Below are 14,474 nucleotides of genomic sequence, written 5' to 3'. Positions count from 1 at the left end.
GTTATTCTAGCTTGATAATCATCATGGGCATCAAAGCTGGTACAAGGTGCAACAAGTTGCAGCTTTGCACCTTGTTATGCATCTTGGTGGATGTTGCCGTCACCACTGTCCTGTACACACACAGATCACACTTTGACCTGTGGGGGACTGTGCTGGTCCGAACCTCCCTCCTGTTGGGAGCCTCCATAGGGGTGTCGTGGAACGAGGAGGACGGCCCGCGGAGGGTCACTGAACTATCCACCCTCATTCTCCTCATCTGCGTGACCGTCATCACCTATGCCCTGGCCAAGCTGCTGATGCTGAGCGAGCTGCAGGCTCTGACCCAGCAGCCCTGGTTCCTGAGCCTGGTCTCCTGGACCTGCGCCTCCTCTCTGGGAGTCGTGCTGCTCTGGAGACTGCTGGGGAAGGAGCTCAACTCGGTGACCAACGCCAGCAGGAGCAGAGGAGGAGGAGGAAGCTCTGAGGAGATGGAGAGGCTGGTGGAGATGGCCGGTGAGGAGGAGTGGGAGGTGGGGAAGAAGAGGAGGTCGAGCAGGGAGGGGAGCCAGGAGAAGGAGAGCAACTCAGGAGCCACGTTGGGACGCCTGCTGGCCTACTGCAGCAAAGATGGTGGGCTGCTGTTTGTAGCCTTCCTCTTCCTCCTCATCTCCGCTGTGTGTGAGTATCCTTGACATGGCCATGTAATGTAATTTAGTATTGTTTATTACACATGATTGCAAGAGACCTGTGCAATAGGTCGTCTCTCTCTTTGGCAATTATGTTTTGAAGCACTGATTCTCTAGGCTATGACTGTCTTACTCACACCAAATTACTCTTAATGTTCTGCTCTCCCATCTCCATAGGTGAAGCCTTTATACCTTACTACACTGGAAAGGCCATAGATGGCATTGTGGTTCACCAGAGCATGGAGTACTTCACTAAGCCCTTGGTCACACTGTCAGCGCTGGCCTTAGCCAGGTGAGTATCTCCACTTTGTGTCCCCTAATGATGAAATCAGGGGTGATGGGTTGGATTGTTGTGTCTTTGTCTATCCGCCATTTAGTAAAGGCAGTTTATCTGACTTCAAAACAGCCAATATTACCATGAGGATTCTACCTCATTTACTAAGAGGGAAAATGACCCCCCAAATGGTGAGTACTCCACCCTAACCTGAAACTCCAGACAAACCAGAAACAACTCAGTTGTCTAGCCCGCCTACCCCCTGGCCGGCTTCTCCCTCCGTCCCCTGGCCAGCCCATCTTCAGCAGACCTAGGCAGCATTTTAAGAGGAGGAAGAGAACAGCACAGGAGAAAAGCAGGAAGCAGAGACAAGAACATATACATTTAGGCTTCAGGGGCACAGTACAACACGCCACCACGTTGTCTGTCCCCTTACTATGGCGAATGTCAAGGTTGTATGACTGAAGGAACAGACACTGGATGTTTAGAACAGCAAATGTAAAAGCTTTCATGAACTAGGTGGTTGCTCTTGAAGTATTGTTAATTTTTTTACTCTTCTGTTCTCACCCTACGTTTTCATACAGGCTTAACAGAAAGCTAAACACTCTCCCAAATAAGTGATGAAGACCGGAGGTGACTTCATGTATTTAATGGAAGCCGTGTAAAAAGATTATGCTTTTTCAAGGCCATAAACAATGGAGATGGACATGGATGTCACCACGTGATTCCCCCATCTTTTCTCCAGACAAGTGGAGTGCTGGCTTAAAGTGAAAACTTGATCAACATTGACAGTGGCGACACAAAACAACCAGCAGGGGTCTCCAAATTCAGCCTAACTACAGGGGGCAGACTACTCACCTGGCATCCCCAGTATGTCAAACAAAACATTAACTCTAACGGATCTATGGTAAATTATAAGAGTAACTGCAATGTAAGTATGAAAAGGTGTGTGCAGTTTTCTCTCATTACTGGCAAGTGTCCTTAGCTAACAGAAGGATGACTTCAGATACAGGTCTTAGATACAATCTCTGTACACCACTAACTTTCCCGTCTTCACTGGGAAAGGTTTTGGCAACCAGCCCTACAGGCCAGTCATTCCTCCTTGCTTGCCTGTCTCAAGATCCCCTTCCTGCAGGTTTGGCTTTTCTGTTTTCCATTTGCACCGTCCTTGTAGACCACCGATGTATTCTCCTTTCCATTGTTCCCAGAAGATGTTGGCTAGACTTTGAACTTGTCACCACTGACATCTGAAGAGGTCATCAAATTGACCTAGAGGTAAAGGAGGTGTAACAACCTTCTGTGTAAGGAACATGGCTGGAGTGAGAATTAATGGCTCATCTGGATCTGTGGAAACCAAGGTTAATGGCCTTGCATTAACAATTGCTGTCACCTTGAATATTGTCAGGACTTCATATGTCAGCTTTCTAGATCCAAGTTCATGAAACATGGCTCATGGATCATCCTTTCACAGCTGCCACCCATATGTGAGGCATGTGGAGGCTTGAATTGCCACTGGCATTCTTGGTCTGTGAGGTAGCTCTGTTTTTGCTTGTTATGGCATCCCTTTGAGCTCCTTGCAGGCTCCTACAAAGTTGGTCCCGCAATCTGACCTTAGACGTTTTGCAAGTCCTCTTATGGCAAAGAAGTGTCTAAGAACATTAATGAAGCTAGAGGTGTCCATTGACTCCATCACCTCAATGTGTATTGCTCTTGTGCTCATGCAGGTGAAGATAACGGCCCAGCGTTTACTATTTGCCTGCCTTCACATGTTCTTTGTGATGTGACGGACCAAGGGCCGAACACATCCAGTCCCACATACATAAAGAGGGGGGTTTGCACGTAGACGATCAGCAGGTAGGTTTGCCATTACCTGCTCTTCCTGTTTGCCTCGCAGCTTGCGGCAAGTGACACAATTATAGATTGTGCTGCTGATTGATTGCTTCCCTCTGATAATCCAATATCCAGCTGCTCTTACAGCTCCTTCCATGAAGTGTCAGCCTTGATGAACTTGCTCATGGAAGTGCCTGATCAACAGTGTTGCAATGCGGTGTCTCCCAGGGACAAGTATGGGGTGCGATTCCTCTGTGAGCTGAGCTCTTGTCAGTCGACCACCAATCCTAAGAAGACCGTCTGATGCAAAGGATGGGCTCAACTTAGGAACACCTCGACTTCCTTGAAGACATTTGATCTCTTCTGTGTAGACTTCACTCTGGACAGCATGAATAATTGTGGCTTTGGCCTGGTCAAGTTGCTCCTTACTGAGGTTCTTATCACATTTATGCCATCCATGACAAGCATTGTGTTTAGACTCTTGGGTAAAGAAGTGAGCTATGTGTCTAAATTGAGCTACTGCCCATAGAAGAGGCCTCCAAGTTCGAGTTGAGGAATGGTGAGTTCTGGTTTTGGAGCAAGTTTTGCTTTGCCATAGATGAACCCCACTTCACTATGTCCTTCAGCATCTGTGACATTAAGGTAGGCGACGGCACTGATTGCTTTGGTAGATGCATCACAAAAACACACATTTCTTTCCTCTGAGCTCCAGAAAGTGGGAGAGATGTACAGTATATATCCTGGGAATCTTCAGCTCCCGCAAGTCTTGTAGTGAATCTCTCCATCTCAGCCACTCCTGGTGTTTCTCTTTGGGAAGTGGTAAATGCTCTCAGGGTAGAACGACCCTGAATACTGACTGGTGCAGCAAACCTGAGTGGATCGAACAAGCTGTTTATCGTAGACAGAACACCTTGTCTCTTGAGGGGCTTCTTACTGACAGCCACTTGAAACACGAATGTATCTGCTGACAGGCCCCATCCATCCATCCTGTTGCATAGGTGGGGACTCCTCTCCTGGGAAGGCTCTCATGACATCATCACTGTTAGATGCAATCTTGTGTAGTAATAGATTGGACTGGGCTAGCACATCTTGTGCTCTTCGTAGCACATCTACAGCTTTGGCCACAGTGGTGAATGATTTCAGGCCCTCGTCAACATAAAAGTGCTGTTCGACGAAGCACCTTGCATCAGCTCCAAACTCTTCTTCTCCCTCCATAGCTGCCCTCTTCAGCCCATAGAAAGCTACTGCCGGTGAAGGACAATTGCCAAACACGTGCACCATCATACGATATTCCACAATGTCGCTGTACAGCTGGTGGTCACGGAACCACCGGAAGCGAAGGTAGTCAAGGTGATCTTCTTTGACCAGAAAGCTGTGGAACATCTGCTTGTTGTCGGCCATGGCTGCAACTGGTGATGGTTTCCAGCTTCTGCTATAGGAATTTCTTCCCTGTTATTGGGAATTAAGTTGCACTCAGTGAGTGTTGGTAATGGGAAGCAAACAGTGCCATCTGCTGCCTCAATTATGAAGCTGCTAGCCCTTGAATGCCAAATATATCAATGACAGCAGACCTTGCAAGGGATATATTACTGGTCATCCATTATCAACATACATGTTTATTTTCTGTTAAGGATGTCCCCTGGGATACACACTGGCCAAACAGATCTTGGAGCATGATTTGCTTTGTAGGCCCTCTCCACAAACTTCTGTGCAAGTGGACGTAGCTGCAGCTGGTGTCTCTTCGACCTGCTCCCCACAATGCTCTTCTGCAGGTGAAGTGAACTCTTTTGCCACCCAGGGGGGTGGACTGGTAGGAAGAGCTGAGACATGACTTCACTGTTGAACTCTGAACAGTGGATAACAGCTTTACCGTCTTTGGCCCTATGAGTTGTTGAAGCACAGCATCTATAGCAAATAGAATGCTCTTTGAGGAAGTTCCTCCATTCATCGAGTGACTTCTCTCTAAAACCCCTACATTTTTTCAGAGAGTGTGGCTTTTTATGGATGGGACATTGTCTGTCTGGGTTCATAGCAGACTTACTGGGAGTTGGGCAGGTGGAATTTTGGACCTCGGTTTTATTGACAGAGATTAGACTTCTCACCTTCCATGGCTTTGCCATAAACCTCTCACCCTTGGGAGGTGCTGCGCTTTGGAGGACAAAGCTGGGATCTGTTTCTCATCTCAGCATTAGTATACATAAAGTCAACAAAGAATGAAAAAGCTGGGTATGGGTATCTCTGATGATTTTTATTTGAGATTTTAGGAAAATGTTCCAACCACATAAACAAAGAATCTTAAATAGCTTCTGGAGATCCATAACTCATCTTCAACTTATCCAACCTTTGCCACACCCTGTCAAGGCCAGCCATAGTGTTGTTAACATGGACTGCTCTGATTCTCTAGCTCACAGATAATTCACTGGCCGGTTATCGAACACTTTGAGCCCTGCTGTAAGAAAGTGAAGACGACGAGCAAGGTAAACAGTGAGGTGTGAGATATCTGGAGATCTGGGTGCATGCCTATATGCCCAATCGCTTCTCTTGTGTGGACTCCTTGGTACATTGCTGAAGTGTGGAGGGTGGGGGTCGGAGTCATTAATAATGATGTGAGAAGGGACAGTGTCATGTTGACAATTTATCTGAGGTTCTTGAGAACTCACAGATTTAGGAAGAGAAGCAAAGGTGTTAAACCGTGATGGGTTCTCCTTCTCATCATGAGACTCAGAATACTGAACTTGTGGAGACCTGGTATAAGCAGCCTGTGTCTTTTCACCCTCAATTTGTGGGTGAGTAAAATGTGCCTTGGACATATTCATCAGTACGCTGCAATGACCTAAACGATGACAGATGGATACTGGCCTCACTCATTTTTTCTTTGTTGTCAAGATCTGCAGCTGCCTCCAGCACCTTTGCAGCAGCCAAAGCAGCCTCTGCTTCACTCTCACTGTAAAGGGCATTTTGTGTACCATCAATACGTGCTCAGTCCACTTTCATTTCTATCTGATGTTTTGCATAGTTTGCTTTTGTACGTACTGCTTCTGCTTTAGCCCATGCCTCTGCAACGGCCATACCAACACTGGACTTATATTAGTAGAGCGTAGCAAGGATGCTGATGCTGCACACTCTGACTTGACTTCCAAGTCTTGACGTTCAGCGGGACCTGGGGTGGTTGACATCTTGGACTCAGGGGTGATGCAGTGTCCAGTTTCCAGTCCACATAGTTGCTCTTGAAGTATTGTTAATCTTTTTACTCTTCTGTTCTCACCCTACGTTTGCATACAGGCTTAACAGAAAGCTAAACACTCTCCCAAATAAGTAATGAAGACCGGAGGTGAATTCATGTATTTAATGGAAACCGTGTAAAAATATTATGCTTTTTCAAGACCATAAACAATGGAGATGGACATGGATGTCACCACATCTTTTCTCCAGACAAAATGGAGTGGTGGCTTAAAGTGAAAAATTCACCTAACTACTGGGGGCAGAATACTGGGTATGGGTTGAATCACTATTGTGTTATATCAATCAGCGATAGAGAGTAGCAAAACAGGCATTTATTAATTTGAAAATGTTGCAAATTAGGCCTATTAATTTAATGTTTTCTAAAAAGTGTATTGACTTCTCCTCAGTTCACTTGCGATGGGGGGTGCGTGGAGGAGTCTTCACCGTGACATTTGCCAGATTAAACCTTCGGCTCAGGAGCCTTCTTTTCAGATCTCTGATGAGGCAGGAGATTGGCTTTTTCGATGCGAACCACACAGGTAATATGGTAACAATTCATACATCCATCAAGCCATTCGCATCTACATCAAATTATCCATCCGTGCATCTAATTGTCTTCTATGACAAAAGAGCTCTAGTTCTAATGTTATACCATCGTGTCATTCTATAGGTGACATCACTTCCCGTCTGACTGCTGACACCACCCAGGTGAGTGACCTCATCTCCCAAAACGTCAACATCTTCCTGAGGAGCATCGTCAAGGGTGCCGGCTACTTCATCTTCATGTTCGGGATGTCCTGGAAGCTCACATTGGTGACCATCATGGGATTCCCCTTCATCGGCATCATTTCCAAAGTCTATGGCGAGTACTACAAGGTAAAGCATATAGTGCTGAGCCAAAAAGAATTAACGAATCATTTTGAACGAATCATTCTCGAGCGTGAAACAGTCTGTAATGGTACATACTAGTTTCCATCAAAGCTCATTGAACAAGTCCAGCCAGTTGCCTTTCTCCCCACCCGCTCTCTTTCAAGCCTATGCACTGATACAAATGGCTTCTGTACATTATCAAAACTACATGCTACAGTGAGCCACACTGTCAATGATCGCCATGTACCTTCACAAGACATTGCACTTTCAAACCTGCTCTTTGAGGAAGTAGTACATTGTTGAGCGAGCCATTCATTCGAGTTTTTCGAGTTTCAGTACGTACATAACCTATACTGAATGGGGACTGCCCATTGTTCCGACGTCCCATTATTCCGAAACTCCAATAGTCTGAAAAATGTCCACCCATTGGACCGAAAGCCCATTTGTCTGACAGCCTGTTATCCCGGAGGTGGTTGGGGTTGAGGCATGGGGTCACTGAGGTTAGGGTTAGAGCAAGCTTACTGTCAAGGCTGTCAGAAGCCACGGTTGTGGATGGAGCCAGGCATGGAGTTTTCGGACTATTGGGGTTTCGGAATAATGGCATGGCACCTACTGAATACGACTTGACTCGACATGGCAGCGGTAGTGAATGCTGGAGTTGCTGCTTGTTGCCGACAGCCTGCAAATCACACTGTGCCTGCGGTAATTTACCACAAAAGACCTACTCTTTATTTGTAAGGACGATAAGTTCATTGACATGTTTTCACTGAAACAACAAACAATATTGTTTGTGTTGGTATGATATAGTGTATGTTCTTGTATTGAGTGGTTGGGTTGGTGAGGCTCATGGCTGCAGTTTTCAGCTTGGTTGGTAGTTACTGGTTTTGTGCATTGGTGTAACTAATCTTTTAATATCATTGCAAATAATCTTAAATAGAAGTGTAGCCTGCTTTTGTAGTTTGCAAATTATTTTCTTAATAACAAATACACACACCAATTAGAAAATTACTATTATAGTTTCTCTCAACATATAAAATAGACAAACAGAACCAGTAAAAAAAAAAAAAAAAACACTTTACATGACTGTAGGTTATTATATAAATAATAATAACAATAAAAAATATAGCCGCAAGCGGCAATTGCCGGGGTCCAAGCACCTGATCGCCTCTGGGGTAAATGTGATGTGATGTGGCCCAATGTGCAAGTGTGATGGCATGTTTGGTCTCTGAATTAAAGAATTTGATTTCTACAATTTACAGTCAATTTATTTTAAATGTTGCTGTAGTGCCCCCGATAGGCAAAATGACACCAATTTTGCACATTACCTTATAGTAGCTATCTGCACAAGTGTACCAAATTTGGTTAAGATAGCACACACAGTTCATGAGTTATGGCAATATTTGTAAACACAACATTTGACTACACTTTGAAAGCCAATTATATCAATGTGGTATGTAATATCAAACATCTTTTGATAACTTTTAATCATGGGCATCCAGAGATGTTGCATACCAAATTGGAGACGATTGCCTCAACGGTCTAGGAGGCGTTTGCACAAATACGTTTTCGAGAAAATTCAAAATGGTGGAAAAGCCAGTCAGACGGAAATGGGCATGGCCTATATGGATAGATGCGTAATACCCCAAGGAATCCAGGGTAAATAGAAATATTTTTTTAATTCTACAATTTATGGTTCAGAAGTTATGGACCAAAACGCAAAGTTATTTGTTATAGGGCCACCATCAGGTTGATTGGTGTAATTTTTACCTGAGCAGTGGGTGAGACTTTGAACCTATCTGCCAAGTTTGGGACCTGTAGTTACGGTTTCTGAGCTGCAGATACTTTTATGGCAGAATAATACGAAGCAGAATAATAATCCAAACAAAGAAAATATAGCTGCAAGCAGCGATTAGACAAGGACAAGCACAATCTGCAAATAAACCAAAAAGATATTTCTGAAATTTATTGGAAAAGGGATTATTTTATTGTTGTAGACCTATAGTTAGATAGGTTTAGAGTTCTGTTTTTGAAAAGACAAAGCTAACATTCTTCTGTTTGTCAAAAGAGCATGTTGTTGTCACATAAAAGAACTAAACTAGAAAACATCAGTTTGAATAAAATACCTGAATGAAACTTTGAATGTTGACCAAGATAATATTAACAACCCAGGAAATGGAGGAAATAGTCTTGATCATGATGTCTGCAGCAGGGTTACTGTTTGAAAAACAAGGCAACAACAGAAGCGTACATCGGCCTACATGTGCTCATTTAATACATGGTGACGTGACCTAGTTTTATTCACCTCACTAGCAAAGAAAGTTCTCTGTGTTTATCATTTTATACATTGAAATAACTACACTAAACTAAATTGTTGGTTAATCTCCAGAAACTGACCAAAGCGGAGCAAACAGCCCTTGCAGAGGCCAACAAAGTTGCAGAGGAAACAATTTCAGCCATGAGTACGGTGCGGAGCTTTGCCAACGAGGATCGGGAGGCCGACTGCTACTACAACAGGCTCATGGTCATGTTCCACCTCAACAAAAAACAAGCCCTGGCCTACGCTTGCTACATGTGGTCCAGTTGTGTAGGTATCAGTTGCCTCCTCTAGAGGGACAAGAACATTCAGTTTATTTATTGATAATAACACCCAAGAAGCCACTATCTTTATATAACGTGTAGCAGTTTGATACTACTTACTATGATGTTTACTATGAAATTCCATGATTAAGTTTGATGTCAGCCTAACAAGGTTGGTGGGTATTCTGCAGATAAAAAGGTGAGTAAATTGAGTTTAGGTGGATTTACCCTCCATCGCATCCCTGTATGTTGCGGTATGTACATGAACAGGATTTGTGTGTGTTTTCCAGATCTCAGAGCTTGCTCTTAAAGTTGTTATCCTCTACTATGGTGGTCACCTCATGGTCACTGGTCAGATGAGTGGCGGTACCTTTATATCTTTTGTCATATATGTGCTGGAACTGGGAGACTGTCTTGAGGTATTTAACCTTTGTTGTTTTCTTTTCTTTTTTTTTTTTACTGTGTGTGCACAACAAATATCCCCCATTGGTATTACAGTTTAGGATCTGTATGATGGACGGTGATCACATTACCAGGCTATTTGTATTAATGAGACTAATCCCCTTGGCCCATATCTTGTATGGTCCATCTTGCAGAGCATTTCATCTGTCTACACGGGCCTCATGCAGGGAGTGGGAGCTGCTGAGAAGGTTTTTGAGTACCTGGACAGGAAATCCAAACACCCAGCTGAGGGCAAAGAGGCCCCAGACACATGCACAGGCCTGGTTGAATTTAAGGACATCACATTTTCTTACCCGACACGCCCTGAGACTGATGTACTAAAGGTTTGTCGCAAGAGAGCTAGTTGCCATACTGTATTCAAAAGCCCCTTTTTCAGATTTGTATGACTGGTATCACGCTATGCTTATTGATATTGCAGTTCACATAATTATGAAAAACACTTAATTCTCAATTATTTCTTTAGTGATTAAGCATATTCATCATTTTATAGCAAAAGATGTCCACTTTTTGAATTTTGAAGAAAAAGCACCTCCTGAATTGATTGAATTGAAAGTGAGTTGACCCCTAACCTTCAACAGTAGCTAACTGCATATGAACTCACGGTGTGTGTTGCAGGGAGTATCGTTCACTCTTCGGCCTGGAGAGGTGACGGCCCTGGTGGGGCCTTCAGGCAGTGGAAAGAGCTCCTGTGTGAGTCTCCTGGAGAACTTCTACCCCCCCAAGCAAGGCCAAGTGCTGCTGGATGGAAAGCCTGTTGACACCTACCAGCACGACTACCTCCACTCCAAGGTCAGGCTCACTTTGTTGGTATTTTCATGGAAGGAGTGTAAAGGTTAAACTACCACTACTACTACTGCTACTACTACTACTACTACTACTACTACTACTACTGCTACTACTACTACTGCTACTGCTACTACTTCTACTACTACCACTACTACCACTACTACTACTTCTACTACTACTACCACCACCATTACTACTGCTACTGCTACCACTACTACTATTACTACTACTACTACTGCTACTGCTGCTACAACTAATCATAATTATATTCATTGCTGTACTGCAGAATTACCGCTGGGCCCTTTGCAGAGTATGAAACAAGTAATATTCAGTGAGCTTTCGAAAGGCGATTGCGGGAGGCACTGACTTTGTTCACTAAGTTACCTCCAAAATGGGCATTTCTGCAGCCTGCATAGCATGGTAACATCACAGGAATTGGAGCTGAATTATTTCCAAAAATCCTGTTAGCAGAGATCGCTTTCCCTCTCTGCTAACAACCTTACCATGGCAGCAAGTAACTTAGGTAACATCTGATAACAACCTTGGCAATACAGTAAAAAATAAAGACATTTAAAACAACACAGATCCTACAACTATGCTCACACTTGCAGATTACTGAAAGTAACAACTTTACAGACAAGTCACGTCTTGTTGTGTTCACAAGAAGACACAAATGTAACATTTGCTTGGCAGCGAACAGTAAACATTAACATTTCTTCCTGTGTTTTTGCAGGTAGCTCTTGTGGGCCAGGAGCCTGTGCTGTTTGCCCGGACAGTTGAGGAGAACATCAGCTATGGCCTGACTGACGTCCCTATGGAGACTGTGGTGCAGGCTGCCACCAAGGCTAACGCTCAGGATTTTATTACCACCCTCCCTAAAGGCTATGACACAGGTAACTATTTTATTGCCTTTTTATTGTCTTTTTTTTATTATTTCGTCAACCAGTGTTGTCGTAGTAAATAAAAAGGTGAGTAAACTAGGACCTCCAGTCGGTGATCATCATAAAGCAAACCACCAAGAGACAAAATCTATTTTAGTTCCAGGCAAGCTAAGTTATGCTTTTTTCCCCTAAAAAGGACTCGTATAGCTTACATCAGTTTGATATTGCTTATTATTAGGGTTAGACTGATAGTCTGCTGATATATATGGCTGATATTGAAAAATGTATTCCAAATTGTATATCAGCCAGTCAATGTCGTCTCCCTCTGATATGATGGATATGATGCAGTTTGATTGATTACATATTTATTGTATAATTGATCAATGCCACGCTGGTAGTTTATGGGGTGAGTCATGCAGTTCAGTTCCTCCTCTTGTTGTTCCTCAGGTGTTGGAGAGAAGGGCACCCAGCTGTCAGGAGGGCAGAAACAAAGGGTGGCCATTGCAAGAGCTCTCATCCGCAACCCACGGGTCCTTATCCTGGACGAGGCCACCAGCGCCCTGGATGCAGAAAGTGAACACATTGTAAGTGAACTGCCTTATTTTAACATTTACCACTACCAGACAGGATGTGATGTAACCATTCCTTGTGCTATTTAGGATGGAGGGGGCGTCCACCAAAAACGAAACGAGTCTGGCAGGACTGTCTGCAGTAGCCAAAAAGTAACTTGTTTTTGCCACAAGGTGTTGCTATTTAATTGATTGGAAATCAACAAAATGGACTGGATTTTTTTAAATCTCAGGTCCAGCAGGCTCTGAACAACATCATGTGGAAGCACACGGTGCTGGTGATCGCCCACCGGCTGAGCACAGTGGAGAAGGCCGACAACATCATAGTGATGGACGGGGGCCGCGTGGTGGAACAGGGGCCTCACAGCCAGCTGATGGCCGGCGGGGGCCTCTACTACAAGCTGGTGCAGAGGCAGGTGCTGGGCGTGGAGACGGGGGCCGAGGTCCTCGACCCCGCCAGAACCCCCGCCTGGAAGTCCGACGGGGGGAGCCAGCGGAGGAGAGGAAGCAGCAGCGCCAGCGAGTCTGAATGCAACGTCCGCTACTGAGAATGAACTGCAGTGCTTGATGTGAGGGTTCCACCGATAGGAGTTTTTGAAGGCCGATACCAACATTTTCTCCAATCTGATCAAAATGTCACATCAATAGACAACAAGTGTTGCCTATGGGAACTATTGATAAATTATATATTTAATCTATAATCAAATAAACTTCATCATATCCATCATATCAGAAGTGACTGATATATGGGTCTAACCCTACTTTAGATGAGGGTGTATCAAAAAAGGTTTGACACCTCACTATCACACTCCAAACAGAGAAATAACAGATTATTTTATTTAAGCCTTCCTAGGCATTTATTTTGGTTTATTGTTTTTGTATTGTTTTTTTTTATATATTGAGTTTACTGTGGCAGGTGATGAAGCTTAAGTGAAAGGTGGTATTGGAAAGATGCCTTTTTCTATTGAACTGAATGTACTATGGGGAGCTATTATGTTTTGGCTTAAGTCTATAAAGAGGATAGATTAATATATGGCACTACAGTTACATATATTATGTAATGCACTGTGAATGGAAAGATATGCTCAATACTTACAGTGAAAACATATATATGTAGGCCTTAATGGTTACAAACATACATGCTGATGAATTAAAAAGATCCATGTTGGATTTGTATTGTATTGTATTGTCTTATGCTGCCTTCAAGGTCTACTCGTAATTTGTACTTCTGTGTTCAGCAGACGTAAACATGAGCATGCAAGTGCTTTTGGTTGTAAAAGATACTACAATGGACCCTGTGACGAAACTAGTGTTTTGGTGGCTCTTGTTTTCTCTAGTATAGAAAATTCTGACTTTCCCAGTCATATTTACCACTTTGCTGCAATGTAATTCAGCTCCAGCCATGCCAACACTACTGTCAGGTGTTAGCCTAGCCCCGGTCTCAGGCTCCCATTGCTAGCTCACTATTGCCATCTACTGTTTTGGTGGTTATGCACACTGCAAATATAATTTGTCAAATAGTAAGACAATACCTCTAAAATTATAAATATTCAACAATAATTGTGATCCTGCAATACCTTGAAATATTCTTCTATTTGCTAACATCCTTACCTGTATTGATTGTGAGGCCTATTTGTGTTTTCTGTAGGAATGTTAACGGAACCATTCCTCTCCAGGAAAGATGTTTCAGGTAGAGCTTAATCAAAAAATTTGCTTTGCAATAGAGGTAAAAAATAAAGATTTAATGGTGGAACATCATAAAAATTGCACACACAGCACACTCACATTGCCATAATTAAAATCTATTGCTGATTTCAATCATAATATTGCTCATCTGTCATCCTCCTTCCAGCAACTACAAGAATTCAGTGTCCACAATGTAACTCAGTGGTCGATTTTTTTTTGTGTTGCATGTGTCAGACAGTGTCTGCAGCCATACACTTCCCATTAGTTGGATAATTCACTAAAGCATCAACTACATTTCTGGAGACAGTGACTGATGACTAACAAGATATTATTTGGTCAGCGTGATAAAATATTAGATCTAGCTCACCAAATTGGGAACATTAGTCCTAAAAGCTCACCTAATGTGATTTTCTTTTTATACATAAATAGATTTCCCAAATAGATTTCTGGTTATTTCTGCTGGATCTTCACTGTCCATTATAATGTCAAACATTACAAGATCAAATTTGGACCCACTTCAGCCAAGCTATAGCAAGTGCTACACTCTTTATACCCATGATGTGAGCTCTACTCGTAATCCTAATATTTCCGACAGCACTTGAAGGCAACATTGGGCCTGTATCCTCTCAGCTTCCGGTAAAGGAAGCTCAGT

The 14,474-nt window shown here is 43.4% G+C and overlaps 1 protein-coding gene across 1 annotated transcript; it reads left to right on the top strand.

Annotated features, from left to right (window-relative positions):
* Window positions 1-23: 23 nt before the first annotated feature.
* On the top strand, window positions 24-13,079 carry LOC139657922 (ABC-type oligopeptide transporter ABCB9-like). The gene is given in 12 exon segments (XM_071535915.1): window positions 24-657; window positions 843-957; window positions 6,399-6,411; window positions 6,413-6,530; window positions 6,662-6,867; window positions 9,248-9,445; window positions 9,729-9,857; window positions 10,035-10,223; window positions 10,516-10,689; window positions 11,420-11,579; window positions 12,015-12,151; window positions 12,370-13,079. Coding segments are annotated over 12 exon segments (2,388 nt in total). The 3' UTR covers window positions 12,685-13,079.
* The last annotated feature ends 1,395 nt before the right edge of the window (window positions 13,080-14,474 follow it).

Source organism: Centroberyx affinis, unplaced genomic scaffold (assembly GCF_046629955.1).
Source record: "Centroberyx affinis isolate AG114_WGS23_722 - 3 ecotype Tasmania unplaced genomic scaffold, CSIRO-AGI_Caff_v1 ptg000182l_1, whole genome shotgun sequence".
NCBI lineage: Eukaryota > Metazoa > Chordata > Actinopteri > Beryciformes > Berycidae > Centroberyx > Centroberyx affinis.
This window is presented reverse-complemented; position numbering and strand designations above follow the sequence as displayed.